The sequence below is a fragment of the Haemaphysalis longicornis genome, unplaced genomic scaffold, assembly GCF_048455015.1.
Source record: "Haemaphysalis longicornis isolate Haplotype H1 unplaced genomic scaffold, Haemaphysalis longicornis Haplotype H1 scaffold_81, whole genome shotgun sequence".
NCBI classification, from domain to species: domain Eukaryota; kingdom Metazoa; phylum Arthropoda; class Arachnida; order Ixodida; family Ixodidae; genus Haemaphysalis; species Haemaphysalis longicornis.
The window spans coordinates 898,834-925,264 of record NW_027526449.1 but is presented as its reverse complement, the minus strand read 5'-3'; the positions used below and the strand labels follow the sequence as shown (position 1 = coordinate 925,264).

Genomic DNA, 26,431 nt, shown 5'->3' with positions numbered 1-26,431 from the left:
TTTGCTTAGGTCTGTTCGGTGTTGGGAACTTTCATCTTAGCATCGCGGTAGATATTTGACCACCGCTATCTCTACAACTGCGAATTACAATCCATAGCACAATTTTTCACCGCACTAACATCCATTTTCTCGAATGCGGAAGTTCTTTTCCGCGATCAGATTGATTTCGAAGAGCGGCGATGCGATAAGCTGTTGCTGCCGTGGTCTGGGACGGTTCGGGCCGCAAGCAGTGCCGTGCGGGCAGGCGCGCCGGCGTGTTTACAGCCACGGCTGACGCGCGCGCCGATCGTTTCCGTGTGCTGAAAACGCTTCAAGATTGCCTGCTATATCCATTTCTGGCGGACGACGCGCGGAATTTACAAATTTAGCACGGCGTTTGTCGTAGTTGATCGGGCGGATCGGGAAACGAGCCGCTGCTGACGGGCAGTCGCGCTGATTGCGAGAGCGATGCAAAGAACGTAAGCGCGTCTTGGGGACAGCTTTTGGGCGCCCGCTATTTGAGAACCTTTGTCTCTTCCGAACGCCAGGTGATTTTTTTTTTTTTCGCGTCCGCTGATGCGCCGCCACTTGCGTCCGAACTGAATTGTGCGATTTTGAGCACTGAGGCTGCAGAAAGTGCGGTTAGCGTAACCGAACTGAGGTGCCAAGCTCAGTTTGCGCCAACCATGGTTAGCGACGTAACCGCAGTTTCGTCTGTCGTGTAACGCAGCAAACTGCGGTTTTGTCTAACCGCGGTTTGCTTAACCGTGGTTAACTGTGCCCGTGTAACTAGCTCTCCATCCCCAGGCAGCAGGCTCTGCAGTGACCACTTTACTGACAACTGTTTTGACAGAACGGGCGCATGAACTCGGCTACAGCCTGTCGCCGTGCCCACGTTGTATTCTTTCTAGCATAAATCCCTAGCATAAATTTCTAGCATAAATCCCGTTAGAGCTGCGTCGTCTCTCAAACCAAGACCCAAGTGACATTTTCGTTCTCCTTTGCAATTAAATTCTGCTTCATATTAACGTCGCATATTTCGGTATAGCATATGTGGCGATCTGAACGCAATGTGTATAGCCAAAATCCGCCAATCGGGACGCCTATCAGCGGTTGAAAAGCAAAGCAGACGCCCGACTTCCGGGACGAGCCGTTGAACTTCCGGTGGCCGTGCGCGCGCCCGGCCGCGACAGCGGCGAAGCGCCATCCAGCAACCAAGTGGAGATCAGTGGTGCGTACCGATGCGGAGTGCGAACAGGGGGGTCAAAACAATACCTAAATGCGGAGGGGATAGAGGGGGGATGCCCTACTCAGAAATTTTCAGGGCGTGTGATCCGAGTAGATAAGCGCGCATGCGCAAAGCCGGCATCAGCTTGTGGCAGCGCAAGGGATTTTGCTTCGTGACAAAGGAAGTTTTATCAGTGACAGACCAAGCCAGACAGGCATGGTGAAAAACAAGAAGGCGTAGGAGCGCCGCCTCGGGAACGCTAAACAAACTTTCCACTATTTTGCATAGTTTCCTTGAAGCGGCGCTGGCTGGCGGACACGAAAGCACGCTGGAAGGCTACGGAGCGGGGAAGGGTAGGAGAGAGCAACAGGAGAGTGGCTGTTTGGCCATTTTTCGCTCACGCGTTAGGCACTGTTTATACAGGCGGCGTTGGTTTAGATTGCGACAAAACAAACGCTGAGTGGCCGCCATGACAGGAGGGAGCCCATGACGCCACCATTCTTGTTGGTGGCGGCGGCCCCAAAAATGGCGCCAACCCACCGGGATTGGCCCAGTAGAGTTATTTTTCCTTTGTGATTAATCATGCGGGGCACAATAATAGAGCAGAAGGACGACTTTGGTCTAAGTTCATGAGAGAGAGAAAAAGCACGAAAAACAACAGAGAGAATAGTAATAAAACTAGGTAGAAGTCGCACCGAATCTGGACTGGACGCGCGCCATCAAGCGCACGCGCGCGCCCAGACGGGCCGACATTTTCACCATCCCCACGCGCCCGGGCAGCATGAAGTCAGTCCGAAAACAATGACATGTGCACACGGCGCACCAGCGCTCCCCTACCGCAGCCAACGCGTCGACTACGTCACGGGAGCTCTGAAGTCGGCAGTTTGGGGCAAGGAGCAGATAATGTCATGCTGCCCCCCTCTGGGTTTTCTCGTGAGGGCAAAGATTGAAATGGATTTAAAATATGTTATACTGAATGGTTACTGTTGAAGCTTGCTGGGAGATATCTCCTGATAAAAACGAAGCATTGAACAGAGTTATCTCATCTCTGAAATCACGTTCACATCTCCTTTGGGTTACTAGAAGCTTCGGCTTTTCAGGAACTTGTAGTAGCCGTATCAACAGTAGTTAGGTTTCAAATGTTGTTCGGGCTTCTATTATTTCTTGTTCGCACTTACCTTAAAAATCTTGCATAAGAAAATGTACGACGCTTTCTGCGTAAATTGAATGTTCGGCATTATAAATGTCGGCCAGTCGCTAGTGCGAGAAGCCAACACTAAGTGTAGTCATGCAGACGCGGTACACAGCTTGAAGAAATCGTACACGGTTCTAGGATGCCGACTGAAGAAAGTGACTCATTGGACTTAAATGTTCGACCCACAATATGTGTAAACCTCTTGCGGCAAAGATCTTTTCAGAATTGCATGATAAAGGTGCGGGGAAGTGTGTTTGACAAACCCCGCGGCCTAGATACACCCCCCTAACGCCACCTAATGGTTTGCTTTTGAACACTCCTATTTTCAAGAGTAACAGCTGACACGGCTTCTCTGTTCGGCCTCAGTGGCCTAGGCGTGTAGTTATGCACGCGAATGGCTTGGGTTTGAATTCCAGTGCTTGTGGGTTTTTTTCGCACCGGCAATAACTTTGCAACTGCAGCATATATTCGTAAGCCAATTGTACGCATTCATTTCGAAAAAAAGAGTACTTTGGTATCCGTCGGGTTAACCTACCAGCACGTTATTAGTTTTGTATTCTTATAATTCAAGGCCAAAAAAGTGCCGTTTGGGTGCGTCTAGGGGGCCAGGTGTTTGCAATTACGCAGAGAGGAAGGAAACCACGAGACCTCCAAACATTAAAACCTTGTTTACTCAGAGATAGGGAAAATATTTGATATAAATTGGTGGATTTTTAGATTTGAAAGCGCATCTCGAACATCTCCCTGGTGAACTCAAGGCGAAGCTCGAGCATACGTTAAGCTCCGGCTTCATAAGTTCCCAAGACAACGTTTCTGATACTTTTAAAGACGACAGTCGTTCTTGGGCTACTTAAACATTGAACTTTTGGTCTGTCGGTATGTCTGTTTGTCTGTTCCTCTGTCTGTGACGTGGTACAGCCACCTCGCCAAAGTGAAACAAACGTTGCACTATAGTTTTATATACCTACAGCCAAATCTAAGCGTCTAACTTCAGTGGCAATGTGCATACTTGTTCAAAGTTGTTGAACAAGAACAAGCAATACGCATATGTGAGGCAAAAAATCAATACATGAGTGATATTTGCAGTGTTCCTTTATAAAAAAATTATAGATGCTTGATCAAACAAAATTCCACATCCACTGCGAAAAAATCTCTCCGGCGCCTACTGTCACCCTCCCCACTTCTAGCGGAATTTTAAGAGATCTAATGGCAACTGTTACGAAAGGTTTTACTACATAGATTCCACGATGCCCTTGGAACGCACGTGGAGAAGGGCAGCGTGGTTCTATAAACGTTGATGTAAGCACCTAGATTCACGCGCGCCTCCGCAGTGCGGCAGGGCTAGCATCGAGGCACCCGGTCTGAGCAGTGGAACGCAGTAAATTTAAATGAACTAGAGCAAACCTTCGGCGTGTCTACCTTGGAAGGAACTCGACGGGATAGGAACAACATGCGAGGTGATCGGAAAAGCGAAGGGAGGCGCTTACGTGGCAGGGTCGCCAATCGACTATCGTCTTGCGTCGACATTTGCAACGAGAGAAGCTGATACCCGGCCAATTGATACTGCCTTCGATGATACTGCCTTCAATGAAACGACGTTCGATGAATTGTCACGTACCTGTTTTGGCCATTTCAGTATCCTGTAGCCTCTCAGTGTTTCTGTTGCTCATCAGTAGAGACCGGAGTTTGAGGCACAAAAAATCATGGTCTGAGGCGCCTTTAATAGGCGCTGAAAAGTGCCATTTAGGCAGATATAGGCACGAAATACTGTCATTCAGGTACATATTGCCTGAGTACATATGTACTTCATCACGATATCTTACGACAAAGTCTTTTTTGCATTAAGAACCAGTCTGGCTTGTTGGTTCATGTCAAACGTTTACCGTGCAGACACACGAAAGTTGAAGATGAACGTTACACCGCAAGCGCTGAATTGCAACAACACTTATTGCAAGAAAAAATGCTTCTTATACAGGAAGAATCAAAGATGACAACACGCGGTGAACCTGAGTCAGCTATGTAGGCCGCTGAGCTCGGAGAGGATAGTAAGTGGGAGGGGAATCAGATGCTTAGATTTTTAGATCTCTAGAGATAAGGGGGGAATGAACGCCAAACCGGATGCGCACAGGAATAAAATACGAAGAAAATCATGGAAACGTCCTGTACATTTCTGCTGAAGGAAGACAATTGAATTAAGCAAGACTGCTCATGTAGGCTACGCCGTCGACAAGTGGGCACGCCACGCACACCCAAGACACGCATGATAAAATCAGAATACGATAAAATCACGATAAAACAAAATAACAAAAACCGGAAAACGACAAAAAAAATTTTTCGACAGCAGCTTGTGCGACACGCGCATTCAGATTCGTATGTTCAGACACGAAGGTTAAATGTGATAAAGTCAGAGATGGCTTGCTCACGCATGCATCCCCTCTGAGGCGGGCCAAGGCCGAGGCGGGCCTTGCGCGTGTCACACAAGCTGCTGTCGAACAACTTTTTTTCGTCATTTTTCGGTTTTCGTTATTTTGTTTTATCGTTGTTTTATCGTGTTCCGTTTATAACAAGTGGAAAGTCAGCTGCCACTCACGTGCACACCGCCCGCCGAGGATATACCAGAGCAAGCGCCTGGGTTACCTGATCATACCGCAAAAGGTTCCGACCACCATGCCCAGGAGCCTTGCGTGTACCCCGCGCTCTCGATGTGTACTACACTACGATTTTTTTTGTGGAGAATGCATATTCCTCCCCGTGCACTTCTGTTTCTTGCGTAGTTAAAAGGCGAAAGCCTACCATTTATGGTTCTGGGCTGCTTAGCCAGGGGTCGCGGGTTGAATACCGGCTGCGGTGACAGTTTTTCTGATTGAGGCGAAAAGCAAAAGCGGTCTTGTGTCGAGATTTCAAAGCAGGGTAAAGATGCCCTGGTGGCCGAAATACCGGGAAGAGCCATCAACTTTTGCCTGGCAATTATCAAAGATTTATCGTGGTTATCATGTTTGTGAGTAGTTCGCGCAGACTAGCCACACTTCATGCTGCAGTTTCACTTAGCGCTGTCCTCCGGTGTGCACCCGTGCTTTCGCTCGTATTCCTTAGAAAACAGCGCTGTACTAAGAAGCTAATCTAGCATGATTTGTTGTGGTTCGTGTCAGGCCTTTAGTTATGTATACATTTTCGCGCGAAAGCACAAGTAGAGCAACGAACTGAATATGGTCTCTGTATGGTCTCTGCTTTCAGCATCCTGTTCTCACTTAGCGGAAAGCAATAAACACTCCTGGGTTCGGCGTCCCACCTGGGTTTCTTCTTTTTGCGAAGTGTATGTCTTAGCACCTATGCTAGGCTGGCTGGTTATTTTCTATGCCGAAGCATTTACCGTGATGTTTAGGCAACACGCTTTTTCGATGCCTCATCTCTCAACTAGCTTGCTCACATAAATGTAAAATAAATTTGTAAAGGGTATCGAAAGTGTCGTCCGACACGCGCGGAGATTTGTCTCGCCAAACCCATGGCTGTACACTCGCCATGTATTCCCTTGGGGAATCGGCGAACAAGGAAATACACGACCTCTCTAAGGACATGGTACACCCATACGCAAATATTCCGTTGTGGTACAAGCAGTGTGCAAGTAAGCTCACTGCAGCAAAGCAATAAGTTACTGACTGTTCAAACATTAAATGAAGTCTTCCTAACCTTTAACGAGAAAATTGCTGACTTGCACCTATAAACATTCGAAATATATTCCAGGGTTGCCACGGAGGGAGTGTCTGTCACTTTATCAGGTCTGACACCTAGCTTGGGTCTTCAAGATGACCTCTAAAACAGAATACAATCCTAATTTGCTGAAGAAAGCGCCTCCTTGAAATATTAAGATGCCCATTTTGAGGCAACCTCGAACGAATTATTATAAATAATCAGGAGAAAGATGTAACGTGATTCCCCACCCTAGTTTGCCCCGCCTTTCTGTGGTCACAGCAACGTGCTAGACTAAACGATTGTAATAATTGGTGCACTGTTAAAAATATTGAACTACTTAAAACAACCAGAAACAAAATACAGTATCAACAGACACGGCGCTGGGTCTGTTCCAGGCACTCTAGGGTGTTTGGTAGCTTTGAGCTTTTTATTTTATTTACAAAAGCCTGAAACTGCTAGTGCGATTGGAGGCAGGTGACCAAACCCGCATACACGAAGCAGGATTGTGCGACTGTATTGGTACGATAGGAGACTACAGCGCAGCTTGCACACGGACACAAGGGAGGAAGACTAGACACACACGAGCGGCGGGACCAGCAGTTTATTGAAAGAAATACGCTCACATATTCGAACACCGCCCATTCGAAAATTGTAAAAAGAGGGATAATCAGTACGTGCTTCAAAAATGCCATGGAAAAATCCTTCCCGCACCTTACCGCCACAGGCTTTTACCGCCAGGTGGAACGCCTGCAGAGAGCTGGCTACGCTGCTTCTGTGCTCGCCTCCGCTGCGGAGGCGTACTTGGAAGACTGCGTGCGAAGGCTCAGCCTTGCGCAGAGTCCACGACGAGCAGGCAAAAGGTAGCAGTAATCACTTTGCATGCAGTGACTATCCCACAACTTGAAAAAAGTGGCCGAACGCTCAGACGTGAGAGTCGTGTTTTCTGCTCCAAACATGCTTTTTGAAGCTATTCAGATTGAGCGACCCACAGGTCGTTCGCGGAAAAAGCTGCGGCACGAAGCACAGAACGGCCTATGTTGAATGCGTAGAAGGGGTTGCCTATAAAATTCGACTTCGTTCCAAAAAAGTTTACGTTGGGCAGACCGGGAGATGTTTAAATGACAGGTTAAGGGAACACCCGACAACGACACTAACGCCCTCGAAAGAAACGTGAGCTATGGGTTTCTACCCCAACAGTGCTCCATGTGCGGATGTGACCTTTACTGACGAGAGAGTACGCATTCCTCCTGACTTACACAATCTCCTACTCGTTCGGCCAATTCCCCGTAATATGCACCCGGAGCACAATGTTAAACGCCGGGAACATCGTGCATGCGTGCTCGCCCGTAAATACCCCATGGGCCCGACCACCACATATGTGGACGCCGCTAGTTATCGCCACCACAATGCTTATGCAGTCACCGCACTTTTCGACCCTAAAGCACCCCCTTACCAATCACTAACTATCGTAACGCACTCCCCTGCCACTGCGGAAGAGGCGGCCATTGCACATGCGCTCACTCACCGGCCAACACCAACAATTGTTATTTCTGATTCGAAAACGGCCATTCGAAATTTTTCCCGTGGTAACATTTCCCCGCAGGCTCTCAAAATTCTTCTTCAAAATCCTCCCACCTCCCATGCGGAGCTGATTTGGACTCCAGCCCATGCGGGGCTGGAAGGTAATGAAGCGGCTAACCTTGCAGCTCGAGAGCTAACCGTCCGAGCTGGGCCAAGTCGCATCCCTTCCCATGGAGCTCAATCAGCCCGTGACAGCCTGTTAACTTTCCAGGACATTACCTGCCATTACCGCTTCTCTCGCCGGCGCTACCCTCCACCCCACTGGTCGCTTTCTATCGCAGAGGAACGATACTGGCGCCTTATACAAACCAATACCCTCCCTTGTCGCGCCAGACTACATGCAATTTATCCCTCAATATTTCCTTCTCCCCAATGCCCCGACTGTGGAGCCACCGAAACAGTCTCTCATATCGTTTGGCAATGCCCCCACAACTCATTCCCTCTCATCTCTTCTGAAGAACACTGGGAGGCGGCGTTACGCAGCTCGGACCCTCAAGTCCAGCAAGGACTTGCTCAACGAGCTGCTTAGGTCACCGGCACCTTCCAAGCGCTGGTCACCACTCGTCGTTAGCCCAAATAGTGCTCAAATAAAGTGTTTTCTCCCTCTCTCTCTCTCTCTCCCTTTCTTCGACGGAAAAGTTGTAGTAAAAAATGCTCTGACCGTATCCCACTAGAGGGCATAAAAGCTTAGCTGATAAGAGGTTGGGACTGGCATGTGTCAGCACACCGTCCGTAGCTCTGTCAAAGAAGGAATTAAACTTTCTACGCATGCGCCGCTGATAAACAAGCAGTAAAGCGTGGCTACTGCGCATATATATGTGTGTATGTATTTCTTCCAATAAACTGTTTGTCCCAGCGCTCGTGTGTCTAATTCTGCCTTGTGTCCGTGTGCGAGCTACGCTGTAGTCCCCTATCATGTTCAACCAGTAAACCCTAAAAGCCCCTTTAGTGTATTGGTACTTCGGGTGTCTTTCGGTCGTACTCCTTGTATTCTAACAAAAAAGGGGACACACTTAAAAATTGCCTAATATTTCCCAATTTTCTTAATTTTAATGCGTCGCGCAAAGTTCTAAACTTTCTCACCATTCTTTTGCTTATTTTGGCTGAAGACACAGTCCTTTTGGTGCAGAATAAGGCTGACAGATTCACCAAAGGCTTTCAAACTAAACAATGTGGTGTTTTGGAGTCAGGCTCCCATAAAAATTTTAAGAATTCCGTAACACCCCTGCTTTGTTTCCGGGGGTCACTTATGTTCACCATAAGTATTACCACCTCTGGTTCAGTATGGTCCACGTGTGCACTGTAGGTTTCGATCCAGATCTCGCTTCTTCAAAAGGCTGGGACCATAGCCTTTGTGTGATTTGTGGGCAAGCCACCGCACATACGCAGAGACAAATATGTTTATAAAAATATAAAAATGTACCTACCTATCTGTAGAGGTAGAGAAAGTGAGAGAGGGAGATTTACTTTTTTAATTACTAAAGCTTTGACAAATAATTTATTTGACCTGTGTTTTTCGCTGAATATTTGCCGTTTATTTGAACTTCTTCACACACTTTTACTTTGTTGCCTTGCAGACACTGCAAACATACCGGGCAATGTGGCCCCAAGCCCTTGTGATTCAACGACTTGTCGAAGTTGCAGGAAAATCAAAATTTATTGGGGGCTGAATTCCCACGATGGCTTTCGGCGTTTGGACGAGCCCTTCTTTCTCCTTCGTCTCTTCGTTCCCTCGACTCCTTTGGCTCCCTCCGCTCTCTCTGCACCCATCACTTTCTTTGCTTCCTCTGCTCCTGTTACTCTCTTTTCTCCAATTCCTCCTTTCGCTCCCATCCCTCCCTTCGCTTCCTCCGCTCTCATTTCTCCCTTTGCCCCTCCCATCCCTCCCTTTGCTCCTCCCATCCCTCCCTTCGCTCCCTTCAGCATCTCTAGTCCATCGAATTCGGAAGAACATTGGTAGCGCCGCACGCAGATCAAGGGATCTTCTTGCTTCATAACATATCCAGGCTTGCAAGCACAGCCTTCACCATCACATGCCCACCCGCACCTGCGGGGTTTCGGATTATCGCAAGTCCGCGGGCACTTGGACTTGCAGTACATGTAAACTTGGTTTCGCGCAGGACACTTCTTGCGGCTTTTGGGACACTGGTCTCGGGGAACGCATACCAGCGGCCTCCGTTGCAGAGCAACATAACCACGCTTACACACGCAGCCTCTGCCCAGGCATTCGTGACCGCAGTACCTGTGACGTCTATTGAAGCAACTGGGAACGCAGCGACGTATACATCTCGTGTACCGCTGGTTGGGACCAGGACATTTTCTACGGCGACCTGGGCAATCTTCGGGACGAACGCACTCCAGAGGTTCCCATCTTTTCACCACGTAGCCAGGTTTGCAGACGCAGCCTTCTCCAGCGCAGATCTTCGGGCATCTTTTCGGAACTGGCTTGCGGCAAGTGGGTGGGCATAGTGAGGAGCACAGGCTGAAAATTTGGTTTCGGCCCCTGCAGCCTGGCAGGCACTGCTTGATGCTGACACATGGTCCATTTGGGTATGCCCTGAAAGAAGTAATAAGCAATGCAGGCACGATTAGCAGTTCAAATGTTGAATCATGCGAATAAGCAATCTGATGAATTGAGCTTTTTTTCTGAGACGTGCAGCAGTGTGCGTGATAGGTAATTATGCACAATGGTGTATATAAACAGAGATATTTCACCCTCGTATGTGTATACAGCGGTAAAGTACTAGAAACCTACAAATCATGCTTTGTAACGTTACTCCCAGAAATTGGTTGGAAATGAACTTTCGTTGCGCCAGGCTTCAGGCTAAAAGAGAGCTAGGATAGGCTTTAATCAGGTTCATCACCTAGTGCTGACGAAGAGGCTTTTCAATATTGTAGCAGTTACAGAGACCTTCAAGCACTTATCTTGGCATATAAGGGCGTACAATGATTACGCTGTGTTCGGAAAATTTAGGTGCTGATATAAGCGCATTTTTCAAGAGGAAAAGTGCGTTAGAAATAGCCGTTTCTCTCGCACCATCTACCCTAAATATCCGCTTGCGTTCAACATAAGGAAACTATTGAAGAGGCCCAGAGATATTTCAGCAGATTTGAAACACATATGGGATGCAGAAGAAGTGACAACTGGGCTAGTTGGCAATGCATATGGGACATCTTGAAGGTAGCGCACTTAAACACGGACACAGGGAAGAAACGACAAACCACAACGCTGACTCACAACTGATTTTTATTAGAACAGACACACACTTAAATACTACAACCTAAACCCATGATGCCTAAACCCTAAACGTATGCATGATGTCTGGTCACATGGGTTTAGGTTGTAGTATTTAAGTGTGTGTCTGTTCTAATAAAAATCCGTTGTGAGTCAGCGTTGTGGTTTGTCGTTTCTTCCCTGTGTCCGTGTTTAAGTGCGCTACCTTCAAGATGTCCCATATGGGATGCAGGTCGTCCGCGAAAACAAATTAAAAGTACAGGCTAGCTATTGATTTGGTAAATATACAATGCTTCGGGCCGAAACAGAGCGGGAACATGTTGATAACCATGTTACATCACTGTGATAGACGGAGAGGCCGCAGCTAGCAGCACTTGCTATTCTTCTTTCGCGGTCTATAAGAATATGCAAATGCCCTAAACTTGTGCCCAAAAGTAAAATTAGGCCTAACGGGTTTGACGTCGACTTGTTTCCTACGTTATCCTTATAAGGTTATAATTTCCAGGAGTAGCTGCGTACAAATGGTAGGAAAACAGTGGTGAGGAATGCTACAAATCATTATTTTCCCTACAAAAAATTTGTCGTGTTAGAAAAAGGGTAGGAAGAGCCGGAACGGCAACAAAAGAAGCTGTACTGTTTTCTTTCATTTCCTTGTTCAATATGCGATGCCGAATGTCGGAACTTTTCTCTTATGTATAAAATGCCTGCCCAATGCGTTCTCTTTGAAACAGATTTTATCTTCTCAATTTTAGCAACGTTAATGCCGCGCACTTTCTGACCGGTCAACATTTCGAACCTTATGTATCCGGGTCGGCAGGCGCACTCCTTAAAGCACATGTTGGCGCAGTTCTCGTCGATCGGTTGGTTGCAGACTATTGGACAGGGGCTCTCGCACAGGTGGTAGTCCATGTTGAGGTGGTGCTTGTCGCTGCAGTGGTCGCACTCGGCAGGGCTGATGCATTCGCCCCACGAGTTCCGCAGGTAACCCTGCTGACAAACGCAGTCGGGGCGCATTCGCAGCAATGTCTCCCATGTGGCTTCCGGGTGGCAGAAATGGTCCTCTATACCACCTGGGTTCGGTACCTCGTTACGGCCACAGTACACCAGCTTCACGTGATCTGTCAAAACAGGAAGAATTAAGGTACCGGCAAAAAACCGCTCAGAGCACTTCCAAATATTCTCGCCGTGTTTTACATTTGTGACTCCATCATAATTTCAAAAGAAAATTAGGTTATTATTAGAGGCTGCTGTTCCTATTCAAATCTAATAGGACTGCCTTAGGAATTTTTCAATTGCGACAAGAAGAACTCGCCGGTTTCCACATCCCTTTCAAACATGGGGAGGAAAAAATTACGCCCACCTCCCCTCGCGGGAACCCTGGTGTGATGCGACGCTGAGGGGAATTCAAGCGCAAGCGGAGAGCAACCGTTGACCGAAAGGCCAAGGCCACCGGAGAGCGGCACACCGGTTATATGCGCAGCGCGCCTGAAGGAGAGGAGACCGCGGAGAGAGAGAGTACTGCACATGCGCAGCCCCGCGCGCACCGCCGCCCACCGGCGGAGTGAGAGCGCGCTGGGCCGCACACGCTCTCACCTGGGCACGCGCCAGCGCCAGTGCGTCTGCCGCGGCTATGACGCAACACAATCCAACCCAATCCACTTTAATCCAATCTAATCCAATTCAAATCCAATCCAATCCAATCCAATCCAATTTAAGTCAAGCCAAGCCAAGCCAAGCCAAGCCAATCGAATCCAATCCAATGCCCCTCGAGAGAGAGTGCTCGCTATCGGAGAGGAGAGCGGGAGAGTGGCTGCGGACAACAACGGACGCACGCAGGAAGGACAGGGCCGCCGACAAGAGATGCTTTGATCGTCGCATCTAACAATCCTCTATAACGACGGCTGCAGTTATGAAGTGACGTGATTGTGACGCTTGAAATTGATTTCTATATACGCAAGGTGCCTTTTCAATAGCACAGCCAATGGGGGGCTCCCGCAGTTTTTACCTCACATGCCAATAACTGGAGCCTCGCAAGTAATTTTACAGGGGCGGCTGTCCTGATTACTGTAGAAAATGCTGAATTCTTCTTGGCAGCAATTGTGCAGTGCATGGAAAAATGGACCCATTTGCGCCGAGGTGTTTACTAGTGGTCAGCTTGGCTACACCTAGGGGCATGTTTGAAGCTATGTCTCCGTGCTTGCTGCCCTCAGTTTAATTGCTCAGAATCATTTGGTTTTCTAGTGTAGTTGTTCCGCTCCCTCGGAGCTGAATTACAAGCCAAGTTCAAATTCACATAAGGGCTGTTTTTAAATCTTCTGTCATAATTACAGATTGCCATTTTTTACCAACATTTAATATATGTATGACACCTTCATGCGTTCTAAAGATTTCGGGTAGTTTTTATACCTTTGGGTCAGTTTCAACTACTATTTTTTTGTACATAATTGTTGGTTTTGATTTTTTAATGGAGGTTTCGGCTATTCTTGTTGAATGCATTTAAACACTGGTTGTTTCCCGTTTCCGTGTCCAATGGGTTGTGGTTCACATTTTTTTCCCAATTTGGGTCATTTTCTTGGCGTTGTGTTTGTTCTAGTTCTGCGTGTTGTTCAGCAAAATGCTGGAGATCTAGCTTGGGTAAGCATTTACGTACGTTATTTTAACAATTGCGTTGTTTCATCCATTTAGGTTCGTTATACCTTTATTTATTTCTGTTCGGATTGTTGTGACTGCTATGGGAAGATTTATTCTATCATATAATCCACATAGAAAGTTCAGATGAAGGCTGGCTGTGCTCAAACGCCTATATGCTTCACAGGCCTCTTGACTCTTGCTGTGACTAGAGGGTGCATGTCCAACATCATTTACAACGAGCACTGCCGGTCACGTAATCATGGTACATTCCACAGAGGAGAACCAAAACGGCCTGTTCAATGCCGTTATGGGCAAGGATGACATGAATGTAACAATTTTCACATCTGGTAAAATTCAAGCTAGTTGTTTATTCTGCTGATTGCCGTTTCTTTTTTGGATGGTAACATATACGACATTTATTGCAGAAAAATCTTGCTAATTTATTCCTGTGTTTGCTTCATTGAAATGCAATATACCGCCCCTTGTATTTGTGATATTTGTTTATAAAAATATTGTAATAGCAAATCAGAATCAATAAAATATAAAGTCACTATCGCTACTTTCAGCATTTTATTACTTCGGTGTGTTTTATTACGGAAGCAACATTCATTTTCTCAGAATTTGCTCGTCTGTATTTACGTAAATAGCTAGAAAATACAAAATCACTTTAGAAACTTTACGTTTTCTCGTCTACTACGGGCCCGGGAAAAAGCTACAGGAATTTTGGGAATTGTCTTTTAACGCGTCAGTACTATGGCGCGCTTTTCCGTTCCAATTAACTTCAATTTAATTAGACGTTTAGGAAGCGCGTTAGACCGGAGTGTCATTTTCTTTGTTCCTTGCGCCTTTTTATTCCATCAGTTTGGAGCGCTGGGTGAAGCACAAAACTATGGTATTTTTGGTTGACTGTTATCTTTTCAGTATTTACAGCCGGTAAGGGCGATGGTTTGCGTGAAGACTGCAATTGTGTTTCTTGATTTCCACATTTCTGTGTTTTGTTTTATTGTTTTTTATGCTTGTAGCGATGCTTGGTGGTCAGAAGCCGCAGTTTGAAAGGACAAATTTCGCGGCTTTGCCTTCCTCTTCGTTATAATTTGTAGTTTTCTCCTTTTACCTAATTTTTTTAGGGATCCCCAGCTACGCTGAAATAATTTTTATCGTATTCTTTGTAAATACGTTTTCTTGTAGATATACAAGCATCGCACGCTCTGGTTCAAGTAGTTGGCAAAGCGTATTAGTGTATTAAAGGGGTTTTACATAAATGCTACTCAAAGTGCCCCACCCGCTCCACAAAGTGGAACGTGCATAAGACATTTCGCGGCGTTTACCAGAGCACTCATGTTACGGAGTCCCTTTCAACACGAGTGTTGCCTGTAACTTTTGACTGGGTCAGAGATAAGAGAACTCTAATCTAAGCAGCAGCTTTGGCTCCCATTGTGCGTCATCACCACCGCTCAACACTTTCTTGCATTCCGCGCGGTTGCCGCTTCATTCATCCGAATAGTGGTCACCACCATTTGCGAAGCGCTACAACATCAGCTTCAAAAATTGATATCTGATGTATTGACAGCTGATCATCTGCCAGAACGCAATGTTAAAAAGCGCAACAGTGGAAGCGGCGGCAGTGGCATTGTGAATGTTCCGATTCCAGTGATAGGACAAAAGCATTAAGGGTGTTCTCAAGACGATTTCTTTGCTTAGCCCTCCCACACCTACCAAAATATGGTGCTTAGCATTGCCGCCGCTTTATCTGTGTAAGTGTAATTGCCAACTGTCAAGTACATAAACATGTTTCAGGGAATCATAACGACGGTAAATCTAAACTGAGCAAAAGCCCCCAAAGTTCAACACAGTGCTCTGGCACCAATACCTAATTCATCAAGACAAACCACCTGAAATTCATCCCCAAGTTTTGGCTGTGTGGTACAGACACTTTTTATTGAGGAGTCACCAGCAGACCCGAAGTTTTCTTGATGTTACCTTTATGTAGAGCTTATATTTTTGGCGATATTTACAGCTCTTAAGGAAGCAGTGTCGAAATCAGTGTAGGGCAAATCGATTCCCGCGTCTCAGCATGCTTGCTTCCCTTTTGTATATCATTTTCTGGGCTTCCGCGTGTGCTGATTTACTTTGTAGTTTGTAATTCTTGCATTGGTAGTGCTCCTTATCAGGTAGTTTTTTTTCCATCTAGATAACCGTCACTTTATTAGGTATTTCACATAGTGCTGCTGATGTCTCAGAAAGTAATAGTTGTGCGGTTCAAATTGCCTGTATTCGAACGATAGCCTTCGTGCCTGACGGTGCAAGTTTTTGAAGCAGAACACGGAAACGATTCGACATTCTCATTGAGTAAAATTTCCATTTACCATAGATTATTCCGCTCTCAGCTTGGACAAACAGATTACGTTGACATCCAGATTTAAAAGCTTTGGTCAGAGTCGGCCCTCCATGATACGGTTATCGCGCTCAAGGCAGAGTGTCTTTTCGAAACAACAAAAATTCTGTCATAGTTCCGCATGTCACAGAACGCCTCGGACATTTGCAGCTGAACTATCACCTGGGTAGGGCTTCTAGCCTGGTGCATATTAATTGGGATTGCAATAAATTCGCATCCTTACCTGGTACATTGTCCGCAGCATGGTGCATTCCCTTAATTCCCATAAGACCAAATTCATCCATAACAGATCGCTTGTCTCTGCGTTTACCTGCGAACCAACAGGGCAAAACAGCGGTTGAAGGGGCCACGTACACAAAGTACAAATTAAGTTTTTTGCAACAGTGATTCCAGTTCTTTCTCAAACTTCAAGTAAATATTATATGCATTAGGGAAAGCAGATAAAACAGTGGCGACATTCCCGCCACCCTATTGCTGGGTACTTATTGCGTCGCCGGTTTATGTTTCTGCTATTTGAGGCCATTGACCAAACGATACGCCCCAAAAACTCACTCTGCGATTGTAGTGGGGTCTTTATTTCCTTTTGACGACATCACTTGGATGGTATGATGCAGCTAAGGAACGGATAACTATGTTTGCGTGTTGCAATTGTTCGTCAGTGCTGAGGTCATGTAGGCTGAATTCATGCGTTTTGGCTGATTTCTTGCGCCTTTTCGCTTAAAACACATCTTTCATTGCTGGCATCAAGCTCAGTAAGTTGTGAAAGCCTAGTTCTATCAAACTGAACAAGGTTGTACTTATTCTTCATTGACCTTCTAACAAGAAAAGAGGGTGCCTGAATGGCTTCTGAAAGCCTGTCGTAATAAGTACGGTTCAGAATGGAAGTTCCAAGCCAACCAAAAAAAGGCAGTGTGTAGTTACTTCTGATGCATCTCATCGGGGATTAAAATTAGGCAAATCTTTTGTCCATTGCTGATGTGCGAGCAACATTTTGCTCTTAAAGTTTATTTGTTGCCTTGACAGCCCAGCTGTCCCCCAAAAGAGAATGTTTTGTTACTCCGTTGCTTTTCGCATAAATATTTTATTGAAGTAAAGTAAGCATTTCCCTTTACACTTTACGTGACATGAAAGCTGTGTGAGAAGCCCACTCCATTTGACTGAGCTAATATTCCTTCGCAAAAGATGAACAACTTCCATCTAAAACACCTGAGGCGTTAGGCAAGCGCTGTTGCCTCTTAAGCTCGATGAGTGGAGGATCGAGGCCACCATGGGTCAATTTTGGCTATGATTCGTGTAAGGCGGCAACTGGGCTTCATTATTCTTGGTGATATTGGTAGTCTGAATTTCGCTTCAAAATACTGACAGAATGTTGCAGTGATTTTATGTATCTTACGTATCCAGTGGGTGTTGCGTTGTCTAAAAGGCAGCGCATTTAGCTTTTCGCCACACCAACTTCTATACTTTTTGTAGATGAATGCGGATGTAACTACTCGTTGCCGGCCAACCATTTTCTCGCAAATATATCTTGCTTTGAAGGTCTAAGAGGAAGGTGGTGTAAGAAACGGTGCAAACGAGGAGATCTTACTTTCTGAAATTTAGCCACACTCGGTTGTTTCCTCTTTCCCTGGGACCAAATGTTTTGTAATCAAATTTTATTCCTCCAATATTTGGGTCTATTGGATCAGGTTCAATTGAGCGCGTTTATTTCCACATCACAAGTTGGGCCAAGATATTGCCTTATCTAACTAATGAACGTGCGTAAAGCTGTTGCCTCTCGGTACGACTGGCAACGTCGTTCCTTTATTCAGGTTCAGGGCCCACCATTCCATGCTCACTTAATTTATGTTACATCGCATGGTGCGGCAATAGGCGAGCATATTTACTGCGCGTTTCCATGGACTACCCCTCGCACAATCCTGCTCTTGCAATTATGCTACGTCCTCTAGTGGGATCACATTGCTTGTAAGGGCTTTGGAAAGTCTGAGGTGACTAGGCGCTTACTTTTGAAGATGTAGGTAGTACATATTATCAAGGAGAAAAAAAGAGGGCATGGCTATCGTGTGGGCCATAAGCAAATTTCGTCCCTACTTGTATGGCAGGCTCTTCGACGTAACCACCGACCACCACGCCCTCTGCTGCCTATCTTCTTTGAAGGATCCGTCTGGCCGTCTTGGAAGGTGGGACCTTCGCTTACAGGAGTACGATATTCGTTCTGGCCGCAAACACACCGACGCCGATGCGCTCTCACGCTCTCTTGTGACCGCCGACAGTGCCTTTTTGTCATCCAGAGGCGGAATTCTGTCCTCTCTGTCACTTGGCGGCATCACTCGCGAGCGGCGCCACGATCCCTGGATCACTTCTCTTTTGGACTTTCTGATGAACCCTGCTTCACCAAACGCCCCTCGAGCTGTGCGGCGACAGGCCACTCACTTCACTATTCGTGATGGGCCTGTTCGCTATTCGCTATTCGGTGTCCGCTCACTTCGCTATTCGATGTCACGGGACGGGACAATCCCCGTTGCGCGATGGTCCACCACCAAGGATGACGACGAAGAAGAGCTATGTACGCGGTACAGCCAGGCCGGGCTCAGTTATGGCTTGATGTAAATAGTTCTTCACCATTATGTAAACACATCGCTTCATCGCTACATGGTTCGTGTCATCTGCCGCCACGTAACAATAGGTATTTTAACAGTCAATTTGTTGTATTGCGAGTAAAAATAGATTCAATGGCGCAACCATTTCCTCCAAAAGCTTCTACATCGAACTCAAAACCTTAAGAACAAACCCATGAATGATTTCACCAAAAATAAGATTGAGGTGTTTGTAACTTTGTTCACCGAATTTACGACCTCGTCGAGTTCACTTGGTAGCCCAACTTTGAATTTGTTGAGTAATCAGAGTACTTCACTTCATGTAGAGATCAATCTTGTTTAATTTATCGAAACTGCTTTCTGGCGTGCGCCTCAGAACGGGATGCGGCTGCCCTCTACAGCACACTTCTGGGGGATAGCGAATGGACCGCCCCGAAGTGGGGTGAAAATGTTGGAATTGGCGACTACGGTGCGCATGGAGTCATCTTTTCCGTAGGGACAACCATGGGCCAAGCAGACCACTGCTATAACTGTATGCGATACGACCCTGCTGACAAAGCAGTACAAGTGTTATTTTGCTTGACTCTTTCTTTCAGGATACGGTGGCTGCTTGCTTGAATGGGGATTCAATAAATGCCACCACTTATGTTTCCGCTATGGGCATTTCACTATTAGTCGCTATTGTGCTGGTGTGCACGGCTCGCTGTTACACTTTGAAAGATATTTTGCTCCTTGTATGTAGTGCTGTTATTGTATTATTGATTCCTAGGTGGCGTTTTTATTTTACAGTTGTACAGATTTTATGGTCTCGATTTTCGCATTTCGCTTTCTGCCCAAAGTCTTCTTGATGAAAACGGCCTTGTTTCGCCGTTGTCCCGCTCCCTGCTGGAGCCTCTCTGTCGATTCAAGCTATCATGCCAGGAATTCAGGCGCTTCTGGCCTCGTCACCACGCATAGCCCGATTTAAACCTGCACTGAACGCTTACGAATCGGATTTTATGTAAAAAGCGCCCTTTACTTGGGGTTTTTCTATTAATCTCATCAAGCCATCTGAACTGTGTTAGCACGGTGGTAGCAACCGGCCGCGGTTACCGAGGAAGACAAGTGGTCACAAGGGAAACAAATATACTGCCAAGGAGTCCACTATGCTCCGAGTACTGGCAGTTAATGAGAACATTGCCGCCATTGCGCCCTAGGAAGGCTGGGATAACGTGCGTCATGTCACGGTACTCAACGTCTCACACTAGAAACGAATCCATCCATTGCTTGCTCTAAGCAACAATCAAGCATGATTCAGAACAACACGTCCTATCCTTCGTGACGCAACCAAGGGTGCTCGTGAATGTGGCGAAAGAGGGCCCGCGGTGGCCTTTTACGGCCCCGCGTACGAGTGGAATGATTGCGCCATGCCGCCGTGTGAAAAATATGTGAATTGTCGCGCGCGATACTTCTGGGGATACCTTCTGTGGCTTGGGCAGAGGCATGCGCGGACCTGAATGAAATAGGACCCTGGAAAGAACCCTAAAAATTTATGAGCGCCCTGGACTCGGGGTTGTTTGAGAAGATTTGAATGTAATAGATTCTGAGGACTGTCGTATAAAGTCGTGACTTTTCTTGACTCGGCGTCGTTCAAGGAAACCAAGTTTGGTTTGTAGAACCTTGACAAAATATAAAAATGACGATGACGGGCCGTACGAAATAACTGGGAAGGATGCACAGGCCTCTATAAATCACTCACCCACTTTTCCAGGTCTCAAATTGTTATATATTCCTCGCGTAGCATCATGACGACAAAATGCACCCTTGCTATATCAGAAACAGCAATACGCCATTACAATGAAAGGAAAAAAAAAGAATAAACGAATAGTTGCAAGCAAGAATCAAAGCACTCAACAGCATCCCAGCCACCACGTTTGCTGTTCCCGTCAAAAAAAACACAACACAATAAAAACACCCACAATTCTTGCGTAACAATGACCGCGGTGAAGTATTTGTTGAAATAATGGAAAGAAAGTTCTTGTTTTCAATTCTCGTGAGCATCCATTACATAAAACGCGATCAGAGAAACCACTAGAATTGCATAGTCGTGTTGTAATGCCGTTAATATGACGTGATGTAGGCCGGGCGAGAAAATTGTTGGTGAGTCGCCAAGAATTCGTATCATTTCCCTGGGATGTGGGGGATTCGTTGGAAGCTTGCGCTACAATTTCTATTATAGGTTTCGACATCAAGCAGCCGTATTATGAATCTAGCTTGCATTTTGTTTTCAGTGTTCTCATAGCTCCTTCTCAAAATATTAGTTGTTTAAGATCAACATTAAAGACCAGAAATCAAGCTTTTGTCGCTACTAAAGACGAGAAATGTTAGCTCTAAACCCTTTTTATTTTAGGACATCAAACCTGATGCGAAAATTATGCCTCCATGTTCGAACATAATTTGTACTGCTAATGACCAGCCATCACATGTAGTTGCATGCACGACTACCCACAAAAGCTGAAGGCTATTCGCAAATGATATGCTTACTCATGAAAAGATGCACACAAGTTGGTTGTTTTTCGCAGTCGGTAATCAAGTGGTAAGAACGTACGCGGAGATGCGAACTTCAGAAGACGAAATATTGCCCAGAATTTTTATGCACAAACAAAAAGCACAGCCTAAAGTCAATCAGTGCCCATATTTTTTACCAAGAATAGTACTGAAAACAAGAATGTTGCAGCCCAGAAAGATAGTTTTCTTTACCTCTCTATTCTGACATAAAAGTCCGTCCAGGGAGTATAAAGTTATGTTTGGGAGCATTAAAAACATTTTTGATTTACATAGAGGGACACTACCAGCGCATATGGGGCGCTCGTGCTTCGTAAACAAAGCGTCTCAGTTGGGCCGACGTTCCCAAGCACAATTTTTCTCAGCATGTGGTCATGTCGCACTCACATCACCGACTTCCATGACTACTTTGTCTTAAGCGACTGTTGCGCTTACCTCTCCTCGACTTCTTTTTTCCTCGTGTCGCTTCACTGGAATCAGAGTCCTCTTCATTACTATTCTTCGTTCTCCTAGTTGTAGTTTCCTCGCTGCTCTTTCCATTACTCCGTGAGCCGCCTGAAGATGCAATGCACAGCATTTAAAAGAAATGTTCACTCTTCCCGCAAGGTTTATTTTACGTGTGCCACCTGTTTATTACATCATAACAAAAACATTCTGTCCCTCTTTACTGTTTACCGTCTCGACTAGAATGGCGAATGCCTAGTTCCAGACAGTATCGTCTTTAAATTAGGCGCTGCTTAGAGTTTTTTCTGCTAGTTTTAATGGTCACTCTTTACTTTACCACCGAGTTACGGCCACGTTTAAGTTCTACTATGTTTGTATGTAGATGTCCCTTCGGTGAAATCCACAAAGCCGTTCGCATGTAAACATCAATTGAACATTTCGGTATTAGCTGGCGCTGTTGTTACCACCGGTTTTTTCTGCGTGAAACAAACATTCCGACACCGCTGGTGAATATAGAACCACTCCTGTGATTTCAAGCGGGTGGAAGCTTTACAATTGTCGGCCTTCAGCTACGTCCACCATTTATAACATCTTCAGATGCACGGGAATATTTACCCACCTACGTCACGTACATCCTCTTACGTTATGAGGCTCGTAATCTACGGAGGAGCTCGTGCTGTATTCCAACTATGCTTGCTAAAATTGCGGCTGTTCCAAATAAAAGAGCACACATTGTTTGTTGGCTCACCTGTGATAAAGGGTCATTGCTATACATGGCTGTGAAACGTTTGCACTATCTTAGGCCGAGAAGGAAAATACAGCAATAAGATTCCAACCTGATCCGCAGAGGAAACAGAACGTCAAGGCAACTAAGACGATATTTACTGTATCTGTACTAGTCCAGGTGTGCCTAACCTTCAAGACAGTAAATGTTGATGGAGTTTGAGACTGCGTGGAGTGGTGGGGGTGCATTCGTCAAGCACTCTAAATGCTTAAGTGTAGGCTAACTCTTTGGCTGAAAAGAAGTGTTACAACAAATGCGCACTATGTGTGATGACGTCTCGAGCAAATGATTCGTGGTGTTCTAAACACCCTGACGGTAATCTTAGGTCAGCCCATCTAGCGACAAGGGGAGTCGTTAAGGGGAGTCGCTTAAGTAGAGGAAACGAGTATGTTGAAACAAACTTTGGGGAAGGACGTCATAGCTCTAGAATAGGTGTTACACGGATTGTAGGCGGGCCAGTTGGTACATATTTTTGAGATTAAAAGCGCGAAAGAACGGGACAATAGAGGAGTAGACAAACACAGCGCTGACTTTTGTCTTTTGTCTTTTGCTATATATGTCTTTTGCTGGGTTTCAGCGCTGTGTTTGTCTACTCCTCGGTTGTCCCGTTCTTTCGCGCTGTTAATCTCAGAAATACTTGCTAGGACGGACAATAAATGAGGAGAACTGAAAAACGTAACTAGTGTTGGGCATCAAGTAGACATAAATGGAGATTTAGTGATGGATCCGTAAATTAAAAGCGAGCCCGCCATCCCTCACCCTCGAGAATTTCAGATCAGGGCACCGCGGAGACCTTGCTCACATTTCAGAAGACGAGACTCAAAGCGGCATTTTTTGCACGTTCCTTGTACACCATGCCAGCTGCACTCTAACCGATCCCATTTTCTCACTTCAGCTGCGCTATTGGCTGTATGTCACTCCTTTCCTTGTCTGCCAGCGTCGCCGCTTCGTCTTCCGTAATAACCATGCCTCCCTATTTTTTCGCGCGCACTGTTAGAAGACCCAAGTGCACAACACCTGTTTCAAGCGGTGACGGCAATCACGAGACCCGTCGCGGCGGCGTGGAACTGAATGCGCATGGCGGCAGCAGCAGGTGGACAGCCGCGTTTCGACTCTGAATCGTTCCTGGCAAAGCTGGTAGCAAAAAAAGTACAGTGGCTTAGCTCGGCTATGCCAGGATTTACATAGGGTGAGCTAAGGCTCAATAGGTTATTCTTAGCTTTCCTGGTAGTCTAGGATTAGCGCACCTCAGCCTCCTGGCGGCACCACTTTGCTAGACGTTCCTCCTCTTGCTCCGATGTCTCCACAGCACGTTTAGCCTTCTCCTGTTCGTTCTTCCTACGCTCAACGGCTAATGGCCAGGAAACTACTCCGGAATTCGATGAGTTAAGCTTCTCCGCTCTTCTGCGCCGCTGAGCAGCAATTTTGTTCTCCTTCCCCATTGCTATACCACACTGGCAAAGGCCCTCTATACGAATACTACCACTGATACATGTGCGGATGCGCACAAAATGGGAGGCGCTATCAAGCGGCTAAGAAGCAGCGTCAGATTTGGCTACTGCGCAACGGTGGCGTACAGCTGTGCACGCGCCAGCGTCAGTTCGTCTGCCTCTTCTATGACGGCACTCCTCTGGAATGCGCAGGCCGGCGGAGAGCTTTGCGGCGGCGACTCCGGTGCGCCAGCTGTGTGCCGTGGGACGTCACTGCTCAACGCGTATGCGCAGCACGGATCTCCAGGAGCTACGGAAAACTGCTTAACCTCGGCCAGTGCAGCTAACGCTACGAAACAGCTGTTTCAACTCTCGCAAGCACCTTTCCTCCTTTCCTCGCTCTGTGAACTTCTCTCACTCGCTCTGCACACGCACCAAAATATGTGTTTTGCTGGGTTAACAAATCCATGTAAAATTTATGCGAACACAGCCATCTGTTACTCACACGATTATAAGATAGCGACAACGGAACAATACACAACAAAATTGCACGACAGGAACAGTTGGTAGTGTTTGGAAAAAGCCTTCATCCTGGAGCAGAAAGCAAAGGTTATATTATAAATGATGTGTACATTATTGTGCAGCAACAACGATCGTAAAAAACAAGTTACTTAAAGTCCAACTGCACTCAAAGTTCTCCTCAGCCAAATTCAGTTTGACGGGACAGTACGTTGTACCGAACAAAGTGGCGCACGTCTCGCAGCCCTAGAAAATGCATTGTAATCAGTTATAAACTTTTAAAATAGCCCATTCACGGACGACGCTGCACCTGCCGGCGGATGGCGAAAGCGGCCATGAAGCCGAAGTGGCAGTCCGGCCGGCCGGGTGCTTGGTTTCTCCGGCTAGCCAGGAGAACTTGTCGAGCTCCGCTGAAGCACGCTCCTCCGAGGGCTGTCGCGTTGCGCGCAGGTTTGTTCCGCCCTTCCTGCCTCTCCGCCCGCTCGCTCTCCCGTCACTTTATTCTGGCCGTATTGGCCGTGCTGTTGTTAATTTCGCTTTAAAAATCGCCGAAATTTTTCGGTCGCTTAAGCCGCACACGCGTGTATTTCAGCTGTCTTATTTTCCCTCAGGCCGTGTTTTTAGGCACAGTATACGCAAATACGGTTTTCAAGCGGTCAAAAGTTTTGGTGCAGTTCGACTTTAAGCACGAAAAGGAGTTTTCGGACGCTGTGTCTGCGGAACTTCAAGCACATTAAGTATAAAGACAGAAATTTAGGCTTAACCCGCATGTAAATCGCTTCCGGTTACGCATAGCGGAGGATGAAAGCGGCGTGGAAGTCGCTGCCCTTGTATCAACGTAGCTTCACCTTTGTGCAGCGTCGAAATATCCCCCATCGTAAGCCATTTCTTAAGCGCATTACAAACCTCGCTCACCACGTCGTTTCGACGTCTTGCCACGTCTGCCTCCCCCGGAGCGAGGGCGGTCTTCACCGCTGTCTTTCCTTTTGTTGGTATGGTTTTCCTCGCTGCTGTCAGCTTCGTTCCGTGATTTTCCTGAGCCTGCGCATAGTATTTGACAGCAGGTGAGGGAGATCATACTTCTGCAAAGGGTTATCACAGCATGTGCGCCTCAAAAAAAAAAAAAAAAAAAAAACACCGTATCGCGTATTCCACAATGAGAGTAATATATGTTGTGCTGTAGAATATTTTTGTTTTGTTTTTCGCCGCAGCGCGACACATTTCTATGCTTGATTTGAATAAGTTTAGGTTTCTAACCACCTGACGCTTTATTTGCCTGGAAATATTGCACACTGTTATTTCAAAAGGAGGGAAATAAAATATCCTGACTTTTTTCTTGGTATGCGGTCGCCGATAGATTTCAAAAGCCGCTTGCCCATGAGGCATCACAGCAGCAGTTCCTTTTGAGCTAGTGCCTCGGATATTATAGCGCTTGGCGCGGGGAACTAACCACGCAAGACTGCCGGTAAATACGTAATGGCTTTTGTGCTTCTCTTTAAGTAGAGGTTCTGAGGTTTACAAGTTTCATGAACATCTTTTATTTAGAATTTTTTTTTATTCAAACTTCAAGGTGGTACGCTGTCTGGCTTGTCTAAGATCAACTGTTTGGTGCACAATTTCTTGTGCAGGGATACGTAACAGCAGCTGTGCTCTCACAAAATTACCTCAATGGAGCGCTTACCGTTTGTGTTGACAGACAAATGGCTTTGTGAGTATTAACAACATATAACTAAAAACATTAAAGTAAATTTTTACACTGAGAAATTAGGAGTTGTAATGAAAAGGTAACAAATACATATTAAACAAAAAATAAACACTAAAAGAAGGCAACCAAGGACGTAAAAATCACAAGAAAAGACATCATGCACTCCTCGTCTAACGACGACGATGGTGGAACGCAAAGATTTCTCGTTATTGTTTTCTTGGTTGGCCAATCCCACACTGCGAGGATGCAGGTACGCACCACTTTAATAGAATACCCACAGCAACTGTCGTGTGGGCACGTCGTAGGCCTAACGGTTGGATTTGGGGTGTATGGCATGAATCGGTACCTGCTGCTAGGCGTTCCTTTCGGCCATGTCGAAATGAAAAAAAAAAGTCGAAATGGAGCAATCGGATATTCGCCGGTTCATAAGGCGAGGTACCTAGGTTCGATTCCGGCCCCGGGAAGCCTTCTTTTTTT

At 46.3% G+C, this 26,431-nt stretch overlaps 1 protein-coding gene across 2 annotated transcripts in view; it reads right to left on the bottom strand.

Annotated features, from left to right (window-relative positions):
- Window positions 1-9,311: 9,311 nt before the first annotated feature.
- LOC144150932 (uncharacterized) overlaps window positions 9,312-26,431 on the bottom strand; it is a 124,645-nt gene continuing 107,525 nt past the window's right edge. The window contains exons 9-13 of one of the 2 annotated variants that reach the window (XM_077682224.1): window positions 25,156-25,290; window positions 21,508-21,627; window positions 16,158-16,244; window positions 11,705-12,026; window positions 9,312-10,230 (exon numbers count right to left, since the gene is read on the bottom strand). In XM_077682224.1, the coding sequence (XP_077538350.1) occupies window positions 9,330-10,230; window positions 11,705-12,026; window positions 16,158-16,244; window positions 21,508-21,627; window positions 25,156-25,290 (1,565 nt within the window). In that variant the 3' untranslated portion in view covers window positions 9,312-9,329. The remainder of the gene's footprint in view (window positions 10,231-11,704; window positions 12,027-16,157; window positions 16,245-21,507; window positions 21,628-25,155; window positions 25,291-26,431) is intronic. The other variant, XM_077682225.1, reaches the window with a different exon arrangement.